Source organism: Coturnix japonica, chromosome 19 (genome assembly GCF_054131305.1).
Source record: "Coturnix japonica strain WE chromosome 19, WE-NBRP24, whole genome shotgun sequence".
In the NCBI taxonomy this organism is placed as follows: Eukaryota; Metazoa; Chordata; class Aves; order Galliformes; family Phasianidae; genus Coturnix; species Coturnix japonica.
The window spans coordinates 11,586,305-11,612,781 of NC_140681.1; the positions used below are offsets into that span (position 1 = coordinate 11,586,305).

Genomic DNA, 26,477 nt, shown 5'->3' on the forward strand with positions numbered 1-26,477 from the left:
GGAGCCATTGCCGTGCTATTGGTTATTATTACAACTCGTACAAAAGGAGCACGGCGGACAAACGGGACCCCGCCGCACCGGGACGGGCCCCAGCCCCGTCAGCCGTAGTGGTACACGAAGTCGTAGCTGCTCGGCTCCTTGGGGATGGGCGGTGGAGCCTCGGGGATCTGGATGTTCTCCAAGTCCAGCAGCCGCAGTTTCATCTCCATGCTCAGCAGCGTGTCCAGGTCGCTCCGTGTCAGCTCGCTGGACATGTCCTTCCCCAAGAGAGCGTTAAGCCCATCGATCCAGATACAGTACTGCGGAGAACAGGACAGCTGACAGCTCCAGGCATCAGGATTCCCCCACACAGCTCCAAAATAGGCAACCCGTGGGGCAAACAACTCAACACCGAACAAGAAACCAGCGTGCACTGATTCCCAATGTAAGTCAGAAACCTAGAGGTGATAAGTGGGAGCCTAAAGCTCCAGGGGAAGTAACAAGAGCTTCTACTGAGGCCCAAACAGCACAAAAAGCAAATAGTAACAAAGGAACAAGTGCTTGAATGGGGTGAAACAAAGGCCTTTTCAGTGAGACTCAACTGATCGTGCTCAGTCTCCTGCAATAGACTTTTGTCCTATATTCTGTCCCTTCACTCCAAAGGGAAGCAGTCATGGCTGCACAGCTGCCAGAGTTCAACAAGTTTGGACAACACTCAGGTAAAGGGTTTAGTTTTGCTTTTTCCTGTGCTGAGCCAGCAGTTAAATGGTGATCCTTGTGGGTCCCTTTCAGCTCCAGAACTTGTATGATTCTATAGTTAATCACTGCGCTTCTTACCTCATATTTATTAGGCGCGATGAAGTTCAACGTCTCATCGGGATCATACAGTATCGAGAAGGCCAATTCTAACACCTCCTGAATAGAAAAGAATCTCTCACCAATTGATGGAACAAAACACCACATTGCTTTCAGCCAACACGAGAACAGCAGCACTGCTGCAGCTCAGTGCACTTTCCTAGAACAGCATTAGCAGCCTACAATATAACCAGCCCCAAAGCTCACAGAATGCTGCAATCATATGGAAAAAGCCCAGATAGTAGCCTTTTCTTTTTGAAACAAGGCAATGAGAAGTTGCCAATTTGGAAGACCAATTGCTCTTCTTGTTTGCTCCCAGCCTTCATATCTCCATAGCTTTAGGTATTACTTACAGGCAAAAAAACAGAGCAGTTACCTTGTTCTGTTTCAGTGCACTTTTCTCCTTCATGTGTGGACAATCCTTCCCTGTGACAATGGCTTTGATATCTGCAACTGGAACTAACAGAGGAAAAGTAAAACTCACACAAAGGAAATACTGATCAGGAAGAGACAGCACTTTTTGTTTTGCAGTTGGGAATTTTTTTCTGCTTTCTAACTCATTACTGCAGTTTTCCAAAATAAAGTACGAGCAACGCATCCCTACAGCTGCCTGTCCTAAGAAAAGCCAAGCAGTTGATGGTGCTAAAAGGATTTGTGCAAAGGTCAAACATTTATCTTGTGGCTGTTAGGAGCTTCAGCCACAGCCATCCCTCTTTTCTCTGGGATGATACTCATTAGAGCCAGTAGATAGCAATGCACAGAACACTCGTTGTGTTCAGAGAGCAGTAACTGGGACTTACTTTTTTCCTGCAGTGATTCAAAGGTCACTTCCCCCTGGGCATTATCTTCCAGATCTCCATAGTGCAGTACTTTGTGGTTCAGAGCAAGGCGACAATACCAAAATCTTTCTGGAACTCAGAAGAAGTAGAGCAAGCTGAGCAGGATCATTCACCTGAGGCCTCACAACCACTGACCAACCCCTCTACCCCTCCAATTCCTCAGCATTATTTGCTGTTCATGAGGATACAGCTGTATTCTTAGAAATGCACATCTCTTCCATCCCAAAATACTGGTTGCTACAGACAGATCAGGTTGCCAGCTTCCCTTTCCGACAAGTTAACCCATCAGGTATTTTTGCCTACAGTTCACATGAAGAGATGCAGTGCACAAAGTCACCTCACCTTGTCTTCTGCGATTTCCAATCTTCCGAAAGCTGCTCCCCTCACAGAGCCTGTTCAGGCGCTGTTGCTTTATCAGCTCCAAGATCTCAGGCTGGATTTTCTCTCTCAGCTCCCTGGCAATCAAACACAGAAGAGTAAGCAGGAACCAGTGACAACAAGAAGCACAAGCAGTTGTTCTTGTTAGGCACCTACACAATAGGTGGTGACTGGAAGTCATCCTGGCTCATTCGCTCAGACTGGCGTAGTCTCAGAATCTCAGAATAGCTCAGGCTGCGCAGTTTACTCTTGAACTGGTCCAAAGAGTTGGGTTTGGAGGGGAGAGCCCGTGTGATCTGTTCCCTCACAACCTGCATAACCTGAAGTAGGCAGAGTGGGAAGCAAGTATCATTTTTGCTGTTTAACGGCAGAAAAGAACTAGGGCTCAGCTCAATGGCATCAAAAAACACAGCCAAGAGCATCAGTGTACCAGTGGCTTTGAAGATCCAAAACATAGAATGATCTCAGGTCATACCAAGTAAAGATTGCACCATCCTCCCTTACAGTCCACATCAAGGCCCTGACGTACTCTCCACCCCCATCTCTTTAACCAAGCGTACTTGTCACGCAACTGTCACGCAAGGCTGAATGAACACACTGTTCTGCAAACAATTCTACAAGAGCTCCCCACTCTGACAGACCTTATTAAAGTCTTCTGCCGTTGCCCTCATTTCTTTCCAGGTCTTGTTCAAAAGCTGGATGCAAATGGCAAACAACTCCTCAAATGCACGGTCATGAGTGAAAAACATGGGGTGATAGTCATTCCGGCCTTCATTAGCTTCAAGAATAAACAGAAACAGTTTGGTTGGTTTCTTTTGAGACTGTCACAGCTACTTGACTTTTAAGTTTATGGTAGTTTCTAGAATGGTTTTTGTACAGTGTCCTAATGAAGCTTCAGGAAGCCGGAGTCTTCCACTTGCTTCTGTTTTTAAGAAGAACCAGAACACATACAACAAATTTTCTTGTTTAAATTCAATACTGGTATTACGGGCAAACTGACAATACAATTCCAAGCTACCCCATCCTTACATGGCAGAAAAGACACCAAAGTACAAATGCTTGAGAATCTTCACCAATCTGTATGTTAACCCAGGACAGTCACTCAGGAGATTGCAGGGCAATGTTACTCACGGAGCTCCCCAACTTGTAGGATCTCACAGAGCATCCTGGTAAGCTCAATGGCACTGCGTCCAAAGGGACACTCATGCTTATCTTCTCGACTGCTGTTCTCCAGGACAATCTAAAGGAAGAGGGCAGAAGAAATAGCCAGAATTTGTTGCTGAGGTGCTGCTACTTGCAAAGAACAGCAGCTTCGCTTACCCTGATATAGGTGTCCTGATGAAACTTGGCCAAATACAGCATGTTATCCAATGCCAGCATCCCTGGAGGAGTCTGAGTAAAATCCATAGCTGGATTGATGTGATTCTGCAAAGCATGCAGAAATAAGCCACATAAATTAGCCCAAAGAAACATTGTGAGAATCTTTCCCAAATTCCTTTTACATCTACCCAACAGGTAACCTAAGACACCCACTGACAATGCTATCTAAACTTTCTAGAAGAGAAGCCAAATCTGAGTTTGTCAAGAATAAGTCAGTATCTTCAGAGGATGTGCCTAATGAGCCCTTGCACTTGTCCAAACAGTAAGTTCATAATAACCTGTCCTGGAAGTCTGAGTTTAGATGAGTTTCTAGAAGTCAGATATAGAAACATGGTGAAGCAAACAGCTGTTTCTGTTCCTCCCGCCCACCCCACCCTGTAGGTGCATACAGTGAATCCCAGCATCTTGTAGTCCTTGGTATACATGGCTTTGCGTTTTTCTGTTCCACTGCCAGGGATGGTGTTGCTGTCAGACTCTGCATCAAATGCAATTCTTCTCAACTCAAATATGATGTCTCTCTGTGCCTGAGGGACAGAAGGGGAGGAAATGGTAACATGTGAGCAATCGGCAGGGCAGTGTTTTCCTATAACACACAAACCCACTTCTCTCCAGAGCCCACACAGTGAACACAAGGAGGTGCCAAAGGTCATTGACATTACATAAAATGAGGCAACCCAGTTCAAAATGGCAAGTTTCAGCAATCTCTATGCATTCAGATAACACTAAGGTATTTCTTGTTTAAGACTGCAACACATTTAATAATTAAGTAACAATTCTTAATAACTGTCCAGCTTCCATGCACATTGCAAAGAAAAGTATCAAAAAGGACATTGAGGCAGAGAAATCAGCTTGACAACTTCGCATCACACTGGTCAGGAAAATACATGTCTTCCAGCAACCGTGTCTGTAAAAGCCCCACAGCATACAGCAGGTTAGTCATGAGCATACGAGAAGCTCAAAGACCACAATGTGATGTGAGCAGCAGTTTCACTTTATGTACAGACTACTGCAAATTCAGTAGAGTAAACCCCTTCTAGTTTCTATCAGCTCTAATAGCGACCTGATCATTGGGATCCATCTTGGTCATCATTCTCTCTTCCAGAAGATTAAACGTAAGGACCTGCAGCACATACAGCTGATGTGCCATTTCTGTTTTAATTGGGCGGTTTCCTCTGATCACATGCTGCAAAGAAAAAAAAAAAAAAAGAAGAGAATATAATGAATATAATACAAATGGACAGTGAGGTATTAGCTGCAGGCAACATGCCAGGCTGCATCTACATCTCTGCATATGAAGGTTCAACTCTTTAACCTCCATATTCCATCAGACGCATAATGGTAATGCTCTCTAACAGCAGGAAGAAGCATGCTGATAACTCCCTTTTGAACAGGTCGATTCAATTTCACTTTTCTGAAGTGCTGGGAGGGCAGCAGACTTTAAACTGTGCACAAGTGAGACTTTTATTAAGAAAACATTTAGAAAGTGTTCAGCCATTTCAGGCATACTTACATTCAGGATTATAGACCTCAGGTGCTTCTGGGCAAATGAATTAGCCATTTCCTGTAGGAGATTGGGAGATTAAATGAGTGAAACATAAGCAAGAAGTCCACATCATGCAGAAAAGAGAAAAAGAAGGAAGCCTATGAATTGGAGACAGCATTGACAAATGACAAAGTGCTTTCACCACAGACTGTCAATTTAGCATGGAGTCTCACCACAAAGCAAGCAGTTAAGTTGGGATGCAATAGTCATCTTTACCATGGCACAATTCATGGATGGCTCCCATACAAAACATTAACATGGAGCAAGGCGCTAAGGTAAACCAAGAATAGAAGAAAATTTAGCTAACACTTAACATCTAACGATACATATCAGGAGATATGGCTGCAGGGAGCATACTGTAGATTGCCCAGAGAACCTGTGATCTACAAAAGGTTCCTTCAATAAGTTTTCTGCAGCTTTCTATACCTAAATTCACACCCAAGATAACAAGGACCAGAGGACACAGCATTCAGTTCTCATCCATCTCAAAACTTGCCCTCTAAAATGTACACTGCCTTCTGTTTTCAATCCTATAAAGATGTTTAGAAGTCAATTTAAGGACAATACTGGCAATCTCCTTTCACCTGTTTGGAGAGCAAGACAATTGCTAATGTCAAGGTGGAATACTATCAGAAGTCCCCATTATCACTTCTGCTCCAAGCAGAAGCCTGCTAAAACAAGGGTGCTATGCTGACTGACAGCCAATCTGTAGCATCTCCAAGTCAAGCAGCACTCACATTATAATCAAAATAAGCCAGTGCTTTTGTTGAGGGTATCTTAAGAAGCAACTCAATGAAGTAGGAAGTGGTTTCAGACTGCCCTCTGAGTCATTATTTTTAACCGTGACTCGTAAGAGGTATTGTTCTACTAGAACAAGGCTTGCTGTTAGAATTTGTTCACACACACAACACAAAGAATTCTTACTCAAAAAGAATTAGTTTGCACATGGGAGAAAGTAAGAGTGACTGAAGCACAGGAAACAGTGGGAAGGACAAAGACAATTAAATGACTCTGAACAGTAGAGTAAGAAGCATGAGCACGCACACAGCCTAACCACTGCCAAAGGATCTGTGTTTAGCACAGAGTCCAAAAATACCCACTTCACTGCCTGATGGGGTCATAGCATCACAAAATCACTCAGGTTGGAAGTGACCTCTTGAGGTCATCTAGTCCAATCTGCCCAGTTCAAATAGTATCAGCTCAATGAAGCTGCTCAGAACAGTGACCAGTCAGGTTATTAGTATCTCCATGGACTACACAATCTCTAGGGAACTTGTTCTGGTGTTTAACCACCTTCCACAGATAAGTTCCCCCCCCCCCCCCCAACTTGTGTTCAGACAGAATTTTCTGGGTTTTAAAACGTGCATATCATTGCTTGTCAGCAATGTAGGTACAACTGAGAAGAGTTGGTCTCCATCTTCTTTATTCCCTTCCATCAGATATATAAATATCTGTATTGAGAAGATCCATCTGAGCCTCTTCTTCTTCAGGCTGAGCAACATCAGGTCTCTCAGCCTCTATATGAAAGATGCTCCAGTCCCTTAATTATCCTCATAGCCCTTCATGGCTTTGTGTATTGTGTTCAAGGGAAGAAAGAAAGTAATACATATCTTGGAATTTTGTTTGCTATGCAATATATTATCCAAGCTAAATTATCTATAGAGGAATATGTTCCCCCTCATTTTCACATGTTAAGCATATTGATTAATTTCAGATTGTTATGCAAAATTTACCGAGGTCATCGTTTCTTTTCTGAAGGGGCTACATCTTCAGCAAAAAATGAATTATTTAGGTTTAAGGTGACCCAGATTTCTACAGAACTGTTTCCAGTTTAAAACTTGTCTCACCTCATTAGTTTTACAGTATAGTATCAGTTCTCAAAGCAAGCCTTTTATGATCATTAATGTCTCGTGCACACACTATGTCAGGCAGTTCTCTCATGCTACTGAGCCTTTTCTCCCCTTCATAATCTGAGTACACTCCCAGGAGGGCCCCCATCTTTTTCCCTAGGCTCATCCACTATCTGAATCTTGTATGTATTGTCTCTAAGATACAAGGAGGCACAACTGGAGAAGAGCTACATGCCTACAGTTCTGCATGACCAGCCCCCAACCTTGAGTTACTTACAGTGATGGGCAGGTCTAGCGGGTTAAGCAGCTTGTCCTGATGGCAGAAAGCAAAAAAATAAAAAAAAAGGCACAAAGAGAAGCAGACAAGATTTAGCTCTGAGTTCAGAAAAATAAAAACACAAACAGGGCACTGGAGAAGAAAGGCTTCACACAGAAAAGCTACACAATACAGACACACACACATTTTGCACATAGCTGAGATGTCACAGGGTTTCTCAGATCAGGTGCTTCATTCCTCCCATTTGCCATAAGAAATATCCCCATATGACTTCAAAAACATATTGCTGTTGTTGTTGGCTTTTTCTGCGTACCCGAGTGTTAAATAAGCATATCCAACATCAAGGACACTACCCACAACCTCCCTCTGCCATCCACTGGTGTCCCATAGAGAGTGCAGTTCCTTAAAAAAAAATTGATGCTGTACAGATTGTTTTCTGTCTCTCAAGGTCTTTCAAATTCATTTCTAAGAATCTTCTATATGCAGACGTGTCTCCAGAACAAATTATTATACAGGACAGCATTTTTTCCTCTATAAGCAGCTGTTTTAGAATGGCATTAAGTTCTTGGCAAGGTCTGAGGTCTGCCACAGCCAATCAACGCAATTCCTAAAGCACAACAGTAAACCAGTAAATCTGAAGTAACTCAGTAAGCATTATTTGGGTTTAACTAAGCAACTACAAACCTGTCTCTTGTCCTCAGGTGCCTTCAGGAAGAGGGCATTGATCAGGGCAATGGCATATGTCTGAATCTCTTGGTTTGAGCTGCAGAAACAATAACGAGAAGATCATAAGAAGAGAACAGGCTCTTTGCCTGTGTGTAACAACATTTACTGCAGCTCTTCTGCATTTCAGTGTACAAGCAGGATTCAGGTAATCTACTTTGATGTCATCGAATCTTTCCTGCGGAGCTGCAAACTCTGACACAAATTACCAGTAAAACAAAACAGGACAAGTCAGTTGGGAGGAACCTGCAAAGATCAAGTCTAACTGCCCGATCAGTTCAGGGTTAACAAAAAGTTTGTGTATGTTACTGAGGGAATTATCCCAGTGCCCTTGAATGCTGACAGGCATCAACAGGCACCAACCACCTCACTAGGAAGCCTATTCCAGTGTCTGACTACCCACACGGTATATAAATTTTTCCTAATTTCTACGTAACTCCATTATTAAGAAGGTTGTGTGGGCTGCAGCCTAGCAGACCTCAGAGCATGACAATTTCAGCAGAGAAACGCATCACTCTAAAGCCTAGTGATAATTCAGTCTGTTATATGGCTACAGCTAGAAACCTTACTGGAGAAGCCCTTTTTCTCTTCATGTCAATGGAAGCCACCGAACACTTTCATCTCTGCCAAAGGAACTAATGGGGAAGGAAACATATGGCACTGCCTTCTAACCTCAGCAGTTTGGCTCAACCTAATCTTTTCCTTATTTTCACTGAGTTTCACTAAATTTAAACATTGGAAATCCTCAATTTCAAGTATATCATAAGTACTTCAAAGACAGTATCTTTATGTGTTTCAAAGATAAATGTGTATATTTTCAAATGAACAGAGATTCACAAAATCGATTTAGATCACACCACTGTTTGGTGGGTACTCACACTTGCAGATGAGAAATGAGCTGCCCCACAGTGATCTCTTCTGCTATCTTCTGATACAGAGTCTGACTGTTCAACACCATACTTTCTAGAATGGCTAGGGATCGTTGGAGGATGGAGACATCTACCATAGGCTGACTGACATATCCTGCAATCTAAAACCAGATGAACCATCAGGTCAACAACAGACGCCCATCCAGCAAACCTTGTGGTGAATGAGACAAGGTAAGGGAAATACGACTCAGAAAGCTGAGATGAAACCATAATATCACACTGAGCTGTCAGTTCATATTCAGCTTCTAAAAGTCATTGTGCTGGTCCTGGAAGCAGTGTTAAATCACAAGAAGAAATAGTATCCACTCACCCCCTTTACCCAAACTTGCCTGTTTAATGAAAGTTATTGAGACCATGTCCCAGGAGACGATACCATGGTCCATGAGCTCCAAGAAGGCAGTCAAGGTGAAGGCCAACATCTCACTGTAACTAAAAAAAGAAATCAAAAGGGAATGCAGTGATAACAAGTTGGTAGCAAGGAAGAATTCAGCTCAGATAAACTAAGCAGAAAAGCATCACCTAATAAAAAAAGTATGATTTTGTCTGAATTATTATACTAGCATTTGCTATAAGGTTAGCTGCTTAATACCACTACTTCAACAAGCAAGATTTGCCTCTACTTGAAGCCCTGTTATATTAAGTCAATACCCCTGTTCCAGAGTTACGGAATACAAGAAGCTTACTGGGACAGAAGCTTGGTCCCACTCTCCACAAGCCGTGTCAGCACTGTAATCCCTTCCATGTTGATGAACTCTGTGGCAAAGGTCACATCTGCTGAAAGTTTAGCCAGTTCCTTCATGGCATCGAGTCGGACTTCCATACTGTGCGACTGGATCCTCTCCATTAGCTGGCGAGCTGCCCTAGACTGGGAAGGAGGGATGATTCCATTACAGACTGGAGACTGAGTCCCGTCAGTATCAGCAGCATTCTTTGAGATATCCACAGACAGGAAAAAGCAAGAGAGGTGAAAGCATTTGACAGAGGAAGTAACAGCAATCACCAGATGTAAGATAGACTAAAAAAAAGCTGCTTCTGGTGACAGGCAGACAAGTAAAAATCCTTAACTCTAACATGTAAAAGAACATCTCTTTATTCTTGGCAAGGTGAATGGAAGTGAATATACAAATCTAGACCAACAGCACTAATCTGCAGAAGATGGCTACTGAGCTTACAGTAACAAGAACTCACTGGGAACAACTCCCAGGGGATCAAGTTTATCTATTGCTTTTCTTTCTACATGATGTCATCAGTACTCTTGCTTTCTGATAGGTACCAACTACACTCAAATTGGGAAAATAAGAGTCAGGTGCCTTCCTACACACAGATCTAGGATATGCACTAAAGATGCCAGTTGAATTTATCCACAGAAAGGTAAAGGCTCTACAGTTCTGGGGGAAAGAAGAAGAAAAGCTGAGAGGCAAAGAAGAGTCTATCACACTAGGAGAAAGAGGGATGTGAGAAGTACTTACTGGGGAGACTGCCAGCTGCAGGATCGTTCCATTCTTGATGTCACAGCGAGTCTGAAAGACAAAAGAAACAGAAACTACAGGGAAGTGTCTGAAAAGGAATGCAACTGAACCTACAGTGCACAATCGCATGCAAAACTAAAGGGGTTACTATACCATATAGCTCTGCTAAGGTTTGTGAAATCAAGCCATCGAGTCCTTGCACCAACAGTCATGCAAATGGAGAAGCGCAAGGCTTTTCACTGGAATGATACCTTCTCAGTGAGTACTTTTGATAGTAGAGATACTGACTAATGGATTAGTCACAGTATTGCTCTGTGATGTTAGTTCAGGACATCAACATGTAGCTATCTCTCAGACTGACCTGCTCTGTGATGTACAGTTGAGGACCATCGGCATACCGTAATGTGTAGTATTCAGGGTTTGGCAGAGACCACCTGGAAGAGGAAGAATATGTGAGCCTCTTCCTCTCTATTAGGAAAAGCAGCTCAATCACAGGTAGGTGGAAAAGAGTTTCTCTTCTTCCCTTACACAAATACAGGCCCATTCTGTGGCTGGAACTGCAACAGGCAACATGAATGATGCTAGCTGTGCACTGACAATCAGAAGACTTTCCACAGTACCTCAGCAACACCTATCAGGGTAACAGACTTTCTGCATAACAGAAACTAGACTTACCCATCACAGACCTCCTTGATGATGGATGCAAGAGGCCTTTTCTAAAATAAAGAGAGAGAGAGAGAGTTCTCAGTATATTTCTCTCAAACACAAACAAAGCAGCAATAGGACAGATCAATACAATGGGAAAGGCATTGCAACAAAAGTGGTGATGACGGAAGGACCATCACAACAGAAAGGTGCTATAAAGGAAGGGAAGAAGATTGCACACTTGTATCAGAAGATTCCAGGTTCACAGGGGAAACTTCACCAGAAAGGGATCTCTAGAAAGAGATCCTTCCCCAGTGGCAGTCAGCTCTAAGAGAGGTGCAGACAGGCTGCACCCCTTCTAATCACACAGATGAATTGCATTCACCTGTGCTCCCCGGGCTGAGCTGGTCTTTTCTCTAGGTACTCATCCACTAGTTTAGGCCAGGACTCAGCACTACATTCCAGCATGTTATGAGATCTCACCTGATCTATTTCCAGCAGCTGGGCATTGGCACCTGGCCACTCTACGGCTACTTTCACAATGTCTGAAGGGGGTGGCATTGCTCCAGATTCCTGCAGGTGCTTTCACAACAGCATGCAACCCCCACACCTATTAGGAGAAAAAACAGTGAGATCTGAATTATTACATTTCATTTGACATCAAGCTTCCAAAGGCTACAGACAAGCCTTGCAGCCTGCTGGGCATGCTCAACATAGACAAAACATTTGGTATGCCAGGGACCAAGGCATCATACTAAAACAACACACTGTGAAGTTTTCTGCCTAACATTAATCCCTAAGATATACTTCTGAGAGATTGTTAGGAGTACCCTAACAAAAGGAGACTAACTCTCTCATTTAACATCCACTCTATGCTGTAAGTTCAATTTTCAGGACTAATAAAACAGAAGTTCCCTAGACTTGGCTATTACCAGAATGAGAGAGCAGGGGTATACTGACCTGACAGCCTCCCTCCTGTGGGCCAGTGTTTACAGATGCTGTTATCACACTTCAGATATCTCAATCTATTCAAGACACTCCTACACAAAGTAGCAGCAGTTGGCTTTATTCCTCTCCCTTCCTCTAACACCCTTATTTCAAAATATGAGCACTCATTACAAAAGAAAAGACAACTCTACATCTGCTCTGGAAGTCTACCTTTCACTCCTTTATCTACCTTAGAGCATAAGCTTGTGTTCAGGGTTTGGTCCCAGACAGCTGTCAGACACGGTGATTTGTGCTTCATCTGGTAGTAAGAGGCTGTAAAGAAATGTACTTGTTCAGTTCCTTTTCTGTCCTCTCCCATGTGGAGAGACTTGCCCTACTCACTCCCATAGAAACATGGGGAGAAAGTCACATTGAAGACCGACACCCTCCCACCAGCAGCTCTCAGATACAACAGCTTCATGCTTCCAGACATGAGATCTGACATGCCACAAAAGTCCTGCCCTTAAGGACTCTTCTTTACACTCAACTTCCAGAAAATCCAGGAGATAAGCATATAAATGACAATTCCCCAGCTCATATGGCACCTCCTGCTGGGACGACCCGATTCAGCTTTCCCAGAGTGAAAGATCAGAGGTGAGATGATGCAGAGCAGGGACAGTGTTTCACGATTAGCGCACTTGTCCAGCTTCTTTGATCAACCAGGAAAGAGATGCTAAGACAGGCTAAGACCTGAAGGGAAACCAGCCACCTTAGGAGCTTTCCTGATGCAAAGAGAATGACTAAAAGGAAGAACAGATGAAAGACCTTTCTATGGATCAGCAAAGACCGAGCAGCTGCAGAAGTAGTTGGCACAGGAAGCTGGTCTACATGACTGGACTGCCCTTGGACACAGTACAGTATGAAATCTGCTGAGTCTACCACAGAATGTGTGTGTGCCAGGCCTGTATAAGATGTTGGCCTAAAGAACCACAAATGACCTCAAGAAATAAAGTTTACATGGCTCTTCCTTCTCTATCAAGGACTGGTAAGACCTCACGGACACATAACACCTCAGGCACACTAATTTCTCTGCTTCTGCACACACACAAACCTGTGAGTATCTTCTCACTCTGGTTTACTCAGCTTCTGCACTCAGACTCTATTAGTTTAGAATAAAATCCCAAAAGAGCTGCCCTTCAAAAAGCAACAGACTCAGCAATCAGGATAAACACATGTTGAGGACAACGAGAGAAAAAACATTTATATAATGATCTCTATTGCTCGTGCAACTGGTTGACTCTAAAATGCAATTTCGTACAACAGCTGATACTTGACTTCTTAATCATGGAGGGAAGACAATCAAGCTGCCTCCCTCTTCAAGATTCACTTTGAATCAATAAATTACCTCTTGTAACAAGTCTGTCCTTCAGAGAATGCACGTCAGGTAACAAGAAACCCTCCAACTTGAACAAGGTGAGGTCACACAAAGGAAGACTGCTTAATTAGATCAGTACTAATGATGTATCTGATACAACAGCTGTTTAGAAGCCTTTGTGAAGAAGCAGTTGCTACAATTTCACATCATCATTGTGATCAGTTACTTGCTGGTCTCTCACAGCACATATATATATATATATATATAAATCTCACATAAGCAGTTCTCAAGGCTTTATGCAGGGAGAGAGCAGTCAAGATGAAATCCATCAGAAGCAAATTCACTCTGTTTCTGCAGAGCGAGGTCCATCATATGAATCAGCAACGCAGGGCTGCAGAGCAAGAAGAAATCAGCAGAGCCACTTATAACACGCCATTCAAGAGACTTCTGAGGAGCTGTGAGCTAAAACAACTGGAGTATTTTAAACAGAACTTCCCTATTCACAAACTCAACCTTCTTTTCATCACAGATAGAACAAATTGTGCTGCCCGCAGAATGAAAATGAGGAGGATGAAAGAACATTCAATGAAAAAAAAAAGCTGCCTGGTAGAGTCCCCCAGTTAACCAGTGCACGACTGCACAGCTGAAAACATATCAGAGCTGATTCCCAGCGAGTCCCCAGCAGGTTGTACGGCCAGCCCAGGCCAAAGGAGGGTTAGTGCCATTAACGGAGTGACCACCCGGCTGAGCATGCAGAGCAGGCGGCTTCCTAACCCAGCAGCAGTCAGACGGCAGCCCGACATGGGACCACATACAGCATTCCAGGTTACTTCACACACCGAGCAATGAGAAACTCAATTCAATGAGAAACTCAATTCAATGAGAAACTCAACTCGCTGCAGAAAGTGCTGAGCCAGGAGCTCAGATCTCTGCCCGGGGGCCTCCTATGACTGTGCAAAGCGGAGCGGGCTGATGGCACCGGGCTGAACGCTCAGCACGGACTCCCTGGCAAACACAGAAACGTGGTAACAGGCAAAAAGAGAGAAGGCTTTATTATTTATCATCAGTCAAGCGAGCTGAAAAAGGCTGTAACGCCACTCAGCGACACCCCGGGGCGGGCCAGACCCCGACCTACGGGATGAAACAGTTGTTTTGGTGAGCTGCCATCCCCAACATCCAGCTCTGCTCGGCTCCGGTTCGGCCCAGCACCGCCGCGGAGCGGGCTCGTAGCCACAGGCCGAAGCCCCACGGCGGGGCGTCCAGATGGGGAAGGACCACGGACAGAGAGGAAGCGGCGGCAACAGCAGCCGGCCCGGCCCGGCCCGGCCCCGAGCAGCACCCGGCCCTCGACGGCTCCATCCCCCGCCGCCCCCGTCCGTCCCTCCGCGCTGCCATAGAGACGCAGCCCGGGCGGCCCCGCCCTGCCGAGCCCCGCAGGTGCGGGTCGGGCCCATCGGCAGCGCTGCCCGGCTCCCCCTGCGGCCCACGGACGAACGGAGTCTCGCCGGCCCCGCATCCCCTCCGCCCCCTCGGTGCCGCCCGGCCCCGTCCGCGGGTTCCTCGAGGACCGGCACGGCACGGCACGGCACGGCACGGCACAGCCCTCCCTCCTTTCTTGCGGCGGTTACCGGCGGTGCCCGCAGGCAGCACCCATAGCACCCATAACACCCACAGCCCCCACACCGCCCCGTGAGCTCCCGCCGACGCCCCGCACCTCCTCAGCCGGGCAGCGCCGCCCCCGCCGGCGGCGGAAACGCGTCCATTGCGCGGCGGAACGGGCGGGGCGTGCGGGCGGTCCGCGTGCGGGCGGGCGGAAATCGACGGTACGGGATAGAGGAGCTTCCGGTAGAGCGGGAGGTGGGTGTGCGAGCGGCGGCGGGGACAGAACGGAGAGAACGGGGAGCACCGAGAGAACGGGGAGCACCGAGAGCCGCAGCCATGGTGAGCACAGCGGGAGCTGCGGGGGGGGCCGGCCTGGATGAGCCGCTGTCCCCGGTAACGCGCGGTGTAACGTTGGTCTATTGCAGACGGTGGGAAAGAGCAGCAAGATGCTGCAGCACATCGATTACCGCATGCGGTGCATCCTGCAGGACGGCCGGGTCTTCATCGGCACCTTCAAGGCCTTCGATAAGCACATGAACCTCATCCTCTGCGACTGCGATGAGTTCAGGAAGATCAAGTGAGTGGAAGTACCTCCCGGCCCAGTTGGACCACCTACCTCTTCCAAAACCCTCGTGTTTGTTTCACTTCTATCCCAATAGCCAAGTAATATCCTAATAGCCAAGATGTACCTTTAAGCGATGCTACCACAGCCCATTAAACGTGATATGGAGGAAAAAATAGAGATGCTGTTCATCTTCTGTTTGGGTTTCTCATCGTTCTTAGCCTGGTGGTGTATGTGTGTCTGTTTGTTTTCATAGCACAGACTCGGCTCTGGAGCAGTCAGGTTGTGTCTTTCAGTATTTTAGGAGGTTTCTTAACATTATTAAGAGCAAGAAAAGAGATGTGGACCCATCAGTAGGGCCTCTATGATAGGACAAGGGGAATGATTTCAAGATGGGAGAATTATATTGGATGTAAAGAAGAAAGTTATTACCATAAGGGTGGTGAGGCAGCAGCACAGAGATTAGGTGGCTGCCCCAGCCCTGCAGGCACTAAGGTCCATCTGAAGGGCTCTGAGCACTGATGGAGCTGTGGGTGTCCCTGTGCACTGCTGGGGTTGCAGTTGGTGACCTGGACAAATCCCTCCAACTCACCCATTCTATGATTATTCAGTGCATGTTCAAAGAACAACGTGATTTTCTTTTTCGCTGCCTTGTAACGTTTTCTTTTTCTTTCCTCGTTAGACCTAAGAATTCAAAACAGCCAGAGCGGGAAGAAAAACGAGTCCTTGGTCTTGTGTTGCTGCGAGGAGAAAACCTGGTGTCTATGACAGTTGAAGGGCCACCTCCAAAAGATGTAAGGAGAACGAGTGCAGAACCGAGGAGAAAAGGAAGGGATGTTTGGTTGTAAGAGGTGGCTGTTATGCCATGTTCTGGGCTTCCAGATGCCACTGTGGCTGTAGGCACAGTAAATTTCAATGCAGAAATTTCACCTGTTCATTGCCTCAGACACTCACTGGACAGAAGAGGGATGTGGGGGTTGCTAAAACCTGAGGATTTCTGTTTTGATAAATTTTTGAGTGTGTGTGTGTCTGTTTTCAGACTGGAATCGCCCGTGTGCCTCTCGCTGGAGCTGCTGGAGGACCTGGAGTTGGGAGAGCAGCTGGAAGGGGAGTACCAGCTGGTGCACCCATGCCCCAGGCTCCAGCAGGATTAGCTGGCCCTGTCAGAGGAGTGGGAGGACCATCCCAACAGGTGAGATGCTGTGGACCACATTGGGATCCTGTGGTATTCAGGGAATTGTATTACACGGTTGTAAAGGGGAGACTGGGAGGGATTTTGGAATTAAGAATATAAGTTTTGGTTACGGTAAGTTATTAATATAAACCAGATACAGTTTTCTGTGAGCCTCTTTATGTTGTTGGCAGGTGATGACACCCCAGGGTCGTGGAACGGTCGCTGCTGCTGCTGCAGCTGCCACTGCTAGCATAGCAGGAGCCCCAACTCAATACACACCAGGACGCGGGGGTCCTCCTCCACCCATGAGCAGAGGAGCCCCTCCTCCAGGTAGGGTTTACCATAGAGTGGAACAGCAAATAGCCCACATTATGGGGGTGATGGAGAGCTGGTTTTGAGGATGATATTCTGATATGCCATTAGGCCCTTTAGCATTCAGCTGAACTCATGCATGTACTTGTTTTTTTTTTCTCTGCCTTAAGGAATGATGGGACCCCCTCCAGGCATGAGACCACCCATGGGTCCACCAATGGGAATGCCACCTGGCCGAGGTGCTCCTATGGGAATGCCACCACCAGGCATGAGACCACCACCCCCAGGAATGAGAGGTGAGTAGAGGTTTTCCTATCTGCATAGGAGCTATAACGTAAAAATCAACCCACATTTGAAGAGTGATACGCTTCAGTGGCTCCATAGCTATGCTGGCTACCCTCCGATATATCAGTGTTGAAAAAGGGGCCCAACGCAACGGCATAGGATAGAGCTCTCTGGTTCATTAGCTTTGCTTCCTCTGACTTCTCCAATATTCATCACTTTTTCTTTATTTCCAGGACCCCCTCCCCCTGGCATGCGTCCACCAAGGCCCTAAGATCCTCTACAACGTACCTTAGAACTGTGAGAAGACTAATAAGAAAACACACTGAGCAGTATCACTTGTTTGAACTTTGCTATGTATATTTTCTATTTACTGCTTGTAAAGTTTGCCCTTTTTAATAAAGCTGGAAAACAACAGTTTATGACTAGTGTACTGGTCTCTTCAGGACTGCACTCGTTACCTTTTTGCTCTTTGATAAGGTGTGAAGGAAGATGTTTGAACAGGAGACTGATTCCCATAGACAGATCATCTATAAGCAGTTGGATTTAGGTCTATATTGACTCATCCTTTTTAGGAATTGAGGGATGTTACAAGATTTTATCAAGCAGCAGATGAAATATAATTCTTAGGGAGAGTAAGGACAGTAACAACAAGAGATTAACACTGCTGCAAAATTAGGGGTTACTAATCAGAATTCTCCCTTTTCTTACTGAAAGATCAGTATTCTGGTTGCAACTGTCTCGCTTTATGGCTGCTTTCTGTTCAGTATCCTTTTAGAGGATCAGACTACCCCTCAGAAGGACATTTGGGGTATTCCACTTAGAAACAGATTTTGAACCTCGATAAATCCTTTCATCCACATTAAGTAACAAACACAGAAGCACAAGAACTAAGCATGAAGAGTGACAGAAAGAAGGAACTTAGCCCAGCTCTCGCTTGCTTGAGCTGTTTTATAACAAAAAGGAATTTTTCTTTTTTACAAAATTTATTACTTTGGCTGAAGATATTTTTTCACACAGCGTTCAACCAGCTATAAATGAACAGTCCAAAGCCATTCTGAGACTTGATGAAAATCTCTTCAGTTTTACTGAACATCTTCTCCCAGTGTGAAGAAATCCAGGCACTGGAGACAAGTCTGAAGCAGACAGACAGCCCAGATTCCCCACTTGGTAGAACAGTTCTTACTTCCTCTTGTACCTGAAAGAGAAGATCCTTGAATCACATTGCACCAGCCCACCTTGATGATAAGGAGCAGCACGGTGCTTTTACTGGGCAATGCTCTCTCATGCTAAAATGTAGAAACATGCTACCACAGTCTCTGATTTCTCCCAGACCCTGCAGCAGCAGATTAAACTGTTGTAGAAGCATCAGATGTCTTAGAAAGGGCCTTTAAACCATTACAGTAAAAAGAAATAAAAAACTTGGAATAGAAAGAGGAGCAATACCTGGACTTGGATTTAAAGTTTCCTCCTTTCCTACGCTGGGCCATACCCAACCGCTTCCGATCCTCAAATGATGGACTTTAACAGAGAGAAAAACAAGTAAGTGTCACAGGTATTTCTAGAAAGATGCCTTGCACTGCTCTGCTCTGCCCGTAACATGTCTAGAATGGATCCTTTTACCCAGCACAAACTACTGCTGAAAAAGTTCAGACACTACAGACGTACAATGCTAATATACTGCTGCTAAGCCATTACCCTGCACGATACTGCTTCAGAGCCTTCCTGCTTGTGTTGGTAAGCTCTTCATCAAACACAGACACCTTTTTCTTCTGCTTGGGACCTAATACAAGGAGACAATACAGTAGTCAGAACATTGGCTGTAAAGAGAAGGCCAGAGCATCACCTTGTTTACTAAAGCCCAGTATTTGTAACCACAACAATTAGCATCACCATCAGCAAAAGCAATGACTCCCCCCTCTGCAACTGTGCGCCCTGGCCAGCACCAGCAGCCATTCCTTCTAACTTGGAGCTTTCCACTATACAACTTAGTTCATTTCACCCATATGCAACAAAGAAATCAACGTAAGGTTTATCAGCTGTAAAACAGAAGCGTTTTCTCCACCTTTTGGTGCTGTTGCTGGTTCCTCTTCTGGCAAAGCTCGGGCTCGCTTCATTCGCCGATTTCTTTTTGCCAGCCGCTCAGCATACATTTGAGATTTCAAGATTTCAAACTGTGATCTCTCCTCTGGCTAGAAAGTGTTAAAACGTGCATTTACAGCAATGAGAGGCTTTGCTTAGGAAAAAACTTGGATAATTCAATCCAGGGTCCCATTAACCCATAATTATACTCACTGTCATTTGGGTTTTTTTCTGTGTGTCCTGCATAAATTTCTTCCTTTTTTTTTTGCCTCGTAATGCTAAGTCAAACTCCTGCAGTGCTTTAGCCACTGGGGAAAGACAGAAAATCAGGGCATAAAGATCTCTCGTCCCTGTCTCGTGACAGAGCATGTTCTACTTGCAGCAATGGAATTTAGCATGCCCAGCATTGCTACAACTCACTTTTTTCTTTCTTCCTCTCCTCACGGGTCTGGAACCAGCTCCTCTCTACACCCTTGGTTGCAGCCTCCTCTTTTCCTTCCTCCAACTGCTTCTTTGCCTTATTGATCTGAAACAAGTCAGACAAGATTCAAGCTCATGGTTGCCAAGGAATATCCACCACTTTCCCTTCTGAAGTACACAGGTTAAGCACACTAGGGTTGTCTTCTCCTTATGCATTACAGACTTCAGGTCAGCATCCTAAAGAAAACTTACCTGAGCCTCTGACTGCTGCATTTCACGCTCCTCACGCTCCAAGCACAGAACTGCATACACATCTTTTTCCAGATTCTCAATCTTTTCTCGGAATTTTAGTATGACATCTGAAAAAGATCCAGTGTGAATTCTATCAGAAGTAGCCTATTTAATGTCCACTCTACTACTTAGCATCTCTTTCAGTCTCTTCTCTATATAACAATGTTCCTCGCCTGTGGCTCTGCTTTTATCTCTGTGCATACCTTGAGGGAGAATTCTGGCTTTCACTGGTGTTTTGGCAGACTTCACGATCTCCTTCAGCATCTTCCGCTCTTCTTCTCCCACGAGTGAAACAGAGCGACCAGCCCTACCTGCTCTTGCTGTTCGACCCACTCGATGAACGTAGTGTTTGGTGGTGTTGGGCATGGTAAAATTGATTACCTATTAAATAAAGTGTTAGTAGGGAAATGACATTGAAGGACTCATTAAACAGATCAGCGTTGCAAATACTCACTGTTTTAACCCCTTCTATGTCAAGTCCTCGTGCAGCCACGTCTGTAGCTACCAGAATATCAATCTGTTCATCCTTAAAACGCCTGAGAAAACATAGCAAATATATTAGCTATGAATTCGGAGATTCACATTTTCCCTAAAACTTCCAACTTTTACTTATCTTGTTTCTTCCTATGACGGCCCAATAAGCCTGGTAATACCTGAGTGCCTCCAACCGTTGTGCCTGGGAGAGGTTCCCATGAAGCTCCCCAACCCGCAGACCCATCAACCCAAGCAGGATGTGCATACGATGAGCTTGCTTCTTTGTCTGGGTGAAAAGCATCACATGGTCTGGGAAGGTCCGTGTCAGTAGAGCTGAAATAAAGTCCTGTCAGCAGCCTGCTTCACAGTCAACTACTGATTCCATCTTTTCCTTGGTCATTGCTCACCTGACACAATGGCCTCACGGTCTCCCTCTCGGTTGGGTCTAATCCGGATGAATTCCTGCCTCAGGAAAGGGGCAACATCCGTGTTGCTGTTCACAAAAATTCGGGTGGGATTCTTCAGGGAAACAGAAGCCAAATCTTTCACCTGTCAGAAAATATTAAAAAAAGAAGTTCAATGCTTTCTAGTGAAAGACTTCATAGCCAACCATCCATTCAACCGTCTGCCTGAGCAGGTTTCCCAGCAGCCTGTTTTACCTCCTCAGTCATTGTGGCAGAGAAAAGCATTGTCTGCCGGTGCTTGGAACATAACCTGATTATTTCTTTCATCTGTTCCTCAAAGTATTCATCCAGCATCCTACACAGTAGAAACACAGCAAGATCAGGCAGCTTTATCCAGTTCTAGCTAAGAACCGTTTTGTAAGGCAGGGTAGCAAAGACTCTGCCTTATACCCTGGGAAAAGGAGAAGTGGAAACCACCGTTACATTTTTCACCACTGTTGTGTCTAGCCTACCTGTCTGCCTCATCCAAAATGAGCACTTCTACACTGCTCAGGTGGAAAGAGGGACAGTTGTGGAGATGATCAATTAGTCGTCCAGGAGTTGCAATAAGAATGTCTGGCCCAGAGCGCAGAGCTGCTTCCTGAGTCTTCACATCTAGGCCACCTGGAAGAGAGCAAGTGGACAGCTGAGCAGGATGCAACTAAGTACCTACGTCCAGATTGCCTGAGAAATGGGAAAAAAACACATATTAATTACACATTCACAACTGGAAGTGACCTCACCTTTTCTTTTTATGGAAAACAACAAAACCAACAACCAAAAAACCTGCATGGCACTGGAAAATGAGATTTTAAACTCTAGTACTCCTTCCAAAAGCATGTCTACACCAACCACAGTGTCCAGTTTTAGAGCACAGCATTTGCAGTTCCATACAGCAGTTTACAGTGACCTGTGCAATCCACGTATGCAAACTCCATACTCACCTACAGCGAGGCAAGTTGTGACACTGCTGAACTGTGCCAGCTGTTTTGTGACAGAATGCACCTGAATACCCAATTCTCGTGTTGGCACAAGAACCAGTACCCTTGTTATTGGGGCCTGACGAGGTTTGTAAATCAGGCGCTCAAGCACAGGCAAGATGAAGGCAGCTGTCTTGCCTATAGAAGAAAAATTGAGAAGAATTACCAAAAATTATCAGTTACTGTGAATACTCTGAATTCCCCATGTTCCCCATGGCTCCAGCCCCTACCTGTCCCAGTAGCAGCACAAGCACAAATATCCTTGCCCAGAAGACCCACTGGGATACAAGCCTTCTGAATTGGAGTCGGCTGCTTGAAACCAAGAGCTGTGATTGCCTTCAAAGGAGATGGAACAGTTAAGTGCTGTCTCTACTCACTTCTATTGAGGCTACATCTAGAATCCTTTCTCTACCTGTGCGCTCCCCAACACATGGGGAACTACTGGAGTGTTCAATAGAGGGTCGTAAAAATGGTAAAGGACTGGAGCACCTCCCACATAAGGAAAGGCTTAGAGAGCTAACTATCACACCATACCACACCACATTTCCTTTTCAGAGGGGCTGCAGAGAGAGGAGGAATGTGATGGCTTTGGGTGGTGGAGAGAGACTGTCCAATGTTCCTTACAACAGAACACATAATAACTAAACCAGATAAATACCTTTAGCAAAGGTCGGGAAAGATTCATGTCCTGGAATGACAAATTATCATCATATTCAGAGGCATCTTCAAAAAAGCTTTCTGCTTCCTAGAAACAGCAACAAAAGCAAAACAAGAAAACCACATTCAGCAACACAACACGCAGTCAAAGCGCTCTGGTTTGCTCTGTGTCCTACAGTTCATTACAACCTTACTGGCTGGACACCTGGTGCCATTGTCTCCAACACTTACTTTTTGCCCTCCTTTTTTTGATCTCTTCCTTTCCTTCACTTTAAGCGTATCTGCAAAGAATGACAACAGGATCTTTAGTGCAGATAAACACAGAACAGCATGTTCTGTGCACCCCTGTTTGGTACTTTTTGCTTCTAAGAAGTTATTGATGAAAAAGCCTTAGAAACAAATACAGGCAAGCAGTGGAGTAAAACACCAAGCAAATCTCCTCATTCAAGAACCACTCTGATAGAAATACCTGAGCTACCATTCAAAATGAGCTTGACTGATCAAAGAGACCTGCAGCCAACGCAAAGCAAGAAATCCTTGTTCATTCCCACCAAGACTTCATTAAAGGTTGTTCTCCAGCAGATCAGTGGCCTGTCCCACTTTTGCTTTTGCAGATCAGGGGCCTGTCCATGTACCTGCTTTGGTGAAGATAGTTTCATCTTCCAATGAGTATTGGGACTCATTGTCCTCTTCTTCCTCTCTATCAAAGTCCTCGCACTCCTTCTTTTCGGACTGATCATCCTCAGTTTCTGCATTACCATCTTCCACTTTTCCTTGCTTAGCTTCTTTTTCCTGGACAAAGCATAAAACAAGCCAAGTGGATAAAATGAAATGGATAATTCTGCATACAAAAGAAACCCCAGGCAGGTATAGCTGCAAACACAGCTCGAGCACTGCGATCAGAGGGCGCAAACTCGTTCAGTAACGTGACTCTTGGAGGAAAGCCTGACCTGCAGCTTCCTTTTCTGCCTCACTTTCTCAATCTTCTCATCCAACGTGGTGGCCGATCTCTAAGCAGGAAAAGAAAAGTGCTGGTGAGATGAGACCGTGACATCGCGTGTCGATCCGCTCCGTGCGGCTGTTCTCACCTTGCCGCGGATCTGCCGCAGCGCTGCCGCCCAGGTGCCCTCCCCGCCGGCCTCCACCTCCCCGAAGACGAAGGCAGCGCTGAAGTCCCCTCCTTTCGCTCCCCGCCGCACGGGGCCCGGCACCGGCCGCACCTCCTGCAACGACACCCGTGAGCGACAACCGCCACCAGGCGGCCGAACCGAACCGAACCGAACCGGCCTCACAGCACCCAACCCAAAGCGACCCGACCCGGCCCGGCCCGGCCCCACCTGCTCATCCTCAGAGTCTCCCGATTCGGGCTCCTCGGGCACCTCGTCCCCCTCCCCGATGGTGCCCACCAGCCCCAGGCTGTGCAGCATGTCCGCCCCTCCCAGCGACCGCAAAGCACCGCGTGGCCCAACGGCGGCGCATGCGCAGCGGGGCGGCACGGGGCGGAGTCAGCGGCTGCTCCTCCCGTCGGGGGGAAGGGAAACTGGACGGGGGGGTCGTTCCTATAGCACAGAACTGCTATCTGCTGTCCGGGTCTTGGCAAAACCATCTGGGATCTTTCAGTGGTTTTCTCTCAGTCCCCAGATAGGTAGATTTGCCCCTTTTGGGGACAGATAGACTCGAAAAAGCGGCATTGATACCCAATAGTCAATTCATGGCTCAGTGCTGTGTATGGTACCGATGCTTCCGTAGAGGACTGAAAAATTCCATTGTCCACACCCCACATTAAAGACTGGCCAATGATAACTGTATTCACATGCATGAAACAAATAGAACTTAAAATGGGATAAAGCCAAAGCAGAAGGAGCTGCTGTTTCGATAGCAGCATAACTGGCAACCCCAGTTCACCCTATACCAGCACCCCAGGGGTCCTGAGACTGTCATCAGTGTCAGAACCAATTCTCAGTTACATTAACATCCAGTGATTTCCCAGCTCTGTGGTTTATGGTTGATATGGAGATGTTGATAAAGAGCTGCTTACCACCCCACTGATAATTGTGCTTCCCTCTCTTGATATCTGATGGCTGCCCATCATTTTGTCAAACATTCTGCTTCTTTAAAAGGTATCGAGAGCTACAGAGAGTGACTGGTGGTACATAGCAGGAAGTTACAGGTGTTGAAGACAAGCAAGGAAGGGTACAGCGTGACGGGGAAAAAGAGATCTATGCAATTATACAATGCACTTTGGATTACTCGTATTGCAGGTGTGGTGATCCCTGGGGGAGGCTCTGAGCTCTCATTCAGCCAGGACAGACAGACCGAATACTTTGATTCCTTTGCCCGTGTTAAACCTGGGGACCATCCTGACTGAGGAACCACTAGAGGGCAATGCGTGACTGTGCCTTGTCTGAAGCGGGGTTAGGGTTGGGGTCTGGCCGAACAGAAAATAAGGCACGAAGTTAAATAGGAAAGGTTTGCACACTGTGTTTCAAGAGTCCTCTTTAGTTTTGAACCGAGTATGTTAAGCCGGGATTTAAGCATCTCTGGCGTTTCATTTTGCATGTCAGTTTCTCTGGGTGAGCACTTCTTACATCAATATTCACTTCTTGCCCTGCAAGGATTTTTACAGCATTCTAAAGTGAAGGCCAGGAAGAGGCGAGGGCTGCAATAAACACAGAGCAAAGCAAATAGAAAATAACCAGTATCAGCTACATTAACTTCTAAGAAAGCTGCTAAAAAATAAATTACCAGGTATATAATGCTATAACGCAATACAAAGCACAGCAATAAGAGGGGAACAGCGAAGTCCTTGATTGCAACAAATAAGGATTTGCTCAGTGCAGCAGCTATGAACACAAATGGGGAGCACCTGGTGGGAAGGCAGGGCCAACCCAGGGCAGCTCAGGTGTACGCAATCTATTTGATTGACCAGAAGGGCTGGAGCCAGGATCCACCCCCTCCCAGCCCTTATTTAAGGGTTGGCAGTGCAGGTGTGAGGGTCTTGCTGGCAATCTCTGCGTATCTGAGGCCTTCTGAAGGTAGGCAGCTCTTTTTCTTCTTTTCTATGTCTGTTGTATTTGGGCTTGTTCTTGGTTGCTGCCACCTAGGGTTGTGCTGCTGTGGTTTTATGATTCCCTGCTATTATTGCTATAATTTTCATTACATTGTAGCATTACTGTGCTTATTCTAACCTAGTTCCAAGAAGGCTGTTTCAACATTCACAAGTGATATGAGGTTTGCTACCTTAAGCCTGGGGTCTATCTGGCTGTTCCACTCAGGTGGGCTGTGTTTGGGGTGCGGTGAATAATTAGTGCTTCTGAAAGAAAATGGTAGAAAAAATGGCTTACTACTCATAGCCAGTATACTCTGCTCCCTCCCTCAGTGACAGAAGATGTCTTGGTTCTGTAGGGATAAAGAAGAGGTGCAAAGGGATATGGACCTTTCCAAGACCTGCTGTACTGGCAATAGGAAACTGCCTTAGGCAGGAGAGATACTGATCCTATAGTATCAGATGTTACTGGTGAGAGGATTAGATGTGCAGTATAAATAGCAAAGAGCTGGTAAAGCTATGGCAGAAGAACAAATTTGCAGGGAGGAGTTATGCTTGAGCCTGTCGTGAATACTTTGGCAGGTTCAATTTGTTCTAATTCTTAGGGCAAGGAGCTTCTTAATGCAGTTCCACACCAAGCTGAAAACTGGCTTCAGAGTATAAAGGATTGGTGGTTATTTTTGTGGGAAGTATGTATGCCATCATTTCATCTAAAGGCATCTCCTTATGCTGGGGATTTTGAAGCCTTACATTTGAGGCAGTGTTAGGATCATGTCACAGTTCTAAGTCAGGAGCCCTCTGTCTTTTAGCTGTAAGGTCAGCTTTACCCCATCCTGTGATCATCTCTCTGGTTTGGATCAAGTGACTCCTGGGGTCAGCTATTAGGTCTTTATTAGTTTAATTCTTTATACCATGCTAATATGTTTATATGAGAAAAAAATTTAAAAATCAGCTACTGTAAAATGAACTTGAAAATATCTTAA

At 45.6% G+C, this 26,477-nt stretch overlaps 3 protein-coding genes across 13 annotated transcripts; 1 reads left to right on the top strand and 2 right to left on the bottom strand.

Annotated features, from left to right (window-relative positions):
* Nucleotides 1–7: 7 nt before the first annotated feature.
* ELMO2 (engulfment and cell motility 2) lies at nucleotides 8–14,937 on the bottom strand. Of its 10 annotated transcripts, none has more exons than XM_015881888.2 (23): nucleotides 14,884–14,937; nucleotides 12,045–12,127; nucleotides 11,351–11,477; nucleotides 10,898–10,938; nucleotides 10,584–10,656; nucleotides 10,223–10,273; nucleotides 9,437–9,618; nucleotides 9,083–9,182; nucleotides 8,703–8,854; nucleotides 7,786–7,864; nucleotides 7,102–7,137; nucleotides 4,942–4,992; nucleotides 4,492–4,614; nucleotides 3,821–3,955; nucleotides 3,372–3,476; nucleotides 3,183–3,291; nucleotides 2,693–2,829; nucleotides 2,208–2,371; nucleotides 2,016–2,128; nucleotides 1,635–1,742; nucleotides 1,211–1,293; nucleotides 817–894; nucleotides 8–299 (listed from the first exon to the last, which is right to left on the bottom strand). In XM_015881888.2, the coding sequence occupies exons 3-23, from the start codon at nucleotides 11,426–11,428 to the stop codon at nucleotides 99–101; spliced, it is 2,199 nt and encodes a 732-aa protein (XP_015737374.2). In that variant the 5' UTR covers nucleotides 11,429–11,477; nucleotides 12,045–12,127; nucleotides 14,884–14,937; the 3' UTR covers nucleotides 8–98. The 10 variants fall into 10 exon arrangements, with proteins under 10 accessions (XP_015737374.2, XP_085375890.1, XP_085375891.1 ...); XM_085519764.1 differs by having other exon boundaries at nucleotides 1,635–1,748; XM_085519765.1 differs by having other exon boundaries at nucleotides 1,635–1,748; nucleotides 14,798–14,937.
* Nucleotides 14,433–17,518, top strand: SNRPB (small nuclear ribonucleoprotein polypeptides B and B1). The gene is made up of 8 exons (XM_015881892.3): nucleotides 14,433–14,759; nucleotides 14,892–15,110; nucleotides 15,197–15,348; nucleotides 16,016–16,127; nucleotides 16,373–16,525; nucleotides 16,699–16,837; nucleotides 16,990–17,115; nucleotides 17,338–17,518. The coding sequence occupies exons 1-8, from the start codon at nucleotides 14,433–14,435 to the stop codon at nucleotides 17,373–17,375; spliced, it is 1,266 nt and encodes a 421-aa protein (XP_015737378.2). The 3' UTR covers nucleotides 17,376–17,518.
* A 550-nt stretch (nucleotides 17,519–18,068) lies between these two features.
* On the bottom strand, nucleotides 18,069–23,907 carry DDX27 (DEAD-box helicase 27). 2 transcript variants are annotated; one of them, XM_015881887.3, is made up of 21 exons: nucleotides 23,786–23,907; nucleotides 23,537–23,671; nucleotides 23,399–23,458; nucleotides 23,084–23,240; nucleotides 22,680–22,729; nucleotides 22,450–22,536; nucleotides 22,022–22,127; nucleotides 21,756–21,929; nucleotides 21,285–21,435; nucleotides 21,028–21,127; nucleotides 20,776–20,917; nucleotides 20,548–20,701; nucleotides 20,349–20,430; nucleotides 20,098–20,275; nucleotides 19,856–19,962; nucleotides 19,604–19,709; nucleotides 19,397–19,491; nucleotides 19,167–19,293; nucleotides 18,800–18,884; nucleotides 18,548–18,622; nucleotides 18,069–18,299 (listed from the first exon to the last, which is right to left on the bottom strand). In XM_015881887.3, exons 1-21 carry the CDS (start codon nucleotides 23,873–23,875, stop codon nucleotides 18,284–18,286), a joined length of 2,277 nt encoding a protein of 758 aa, XP_015737373.2. In that variant the 5' UTR covers nucleotides 23,876–23,907; the 3' UTR covers nucleotides 18,069–18,283. The 2 variants fall into 2 exon arrangements, with proteins under 2 accessions (XP_015737373.2, XP_085375888.1); XM_085519762.1 differs by having other exon boundaries at nucleotides 23,537–23,907.
* Between the last annotated feature and the right edge of the window lie 2,570 nt (nucleotides 23,908–26,477).

Excerpts from the sequence above, each read along its gene's own strand:
- ELMO2 (XM_085519763.1), bottom strand. The coding sequence starts at position 11,428 with ATGCCACCCCCTTCAGACATTGTGAAAGTAGCCGTAGAGTGGCCAGGT. Across the intron at positions 7,865-8,702 it reads CTCATTTCTCATCTGCAAGT|CTCAAACCAAGAGATTCAGA; the intron begins GTGAGTACCCAC and ends TTGTTTCTGCAG. Across the intron at positions 4,993-7,101 it reads CGCTAGACCTGCCCATCACT|GAAATGGCTAATTCATTTGC; the intron begins GTAAGTAACTCA and ends AATCTCCTACAG.
- SNRPB (XM_015881892.3), top strand. The coding sequence starts at position 14,433 with ATGGGGAAGGACCACGGACAGAGAGGAAGCGGCGGCAACAGCAGCCGG. Across the intron at positions 15,111-15,196 it reads CACCGAGAGCCGCAGCCATG|ACGGTGGGAAAGAGCAGCAA; the intron begins GTGAGCACAGCG and ends GGTCTATTGCAG. Across the intron at positions 16,838-16,989 it reads CAGAGGAGCCCCTCCTCCAG|GAATGATGGGACCCCCTCCA; the intron begins GTAGGGTTTACC and ends CTCTGCCTTAAG.
- DDX27 (XM_085519762.1), bottom strand. The coding sequence starts at position 23,875 with ATGCTGCACAGCCTGGGGCTGGTGGGCACCATCGGGGAGGGGGACGAG. Across the intron at positions 22,730-23,083 it reads AACTATCTTCACCAAAGCAG|ATACGCTTAAAGTGAAGGAA; the intron begins GTACATGGACAG and ends CATTCTTTGCAG. Across the intron at positions 19,710-19,855 it reads TGCAGCAGTCAGAGGCTCAG|ATCAATAAGGCAAAGAAGCA; the intron begins GTAAGTTTTCTT and ends GACTTGTTTCAG.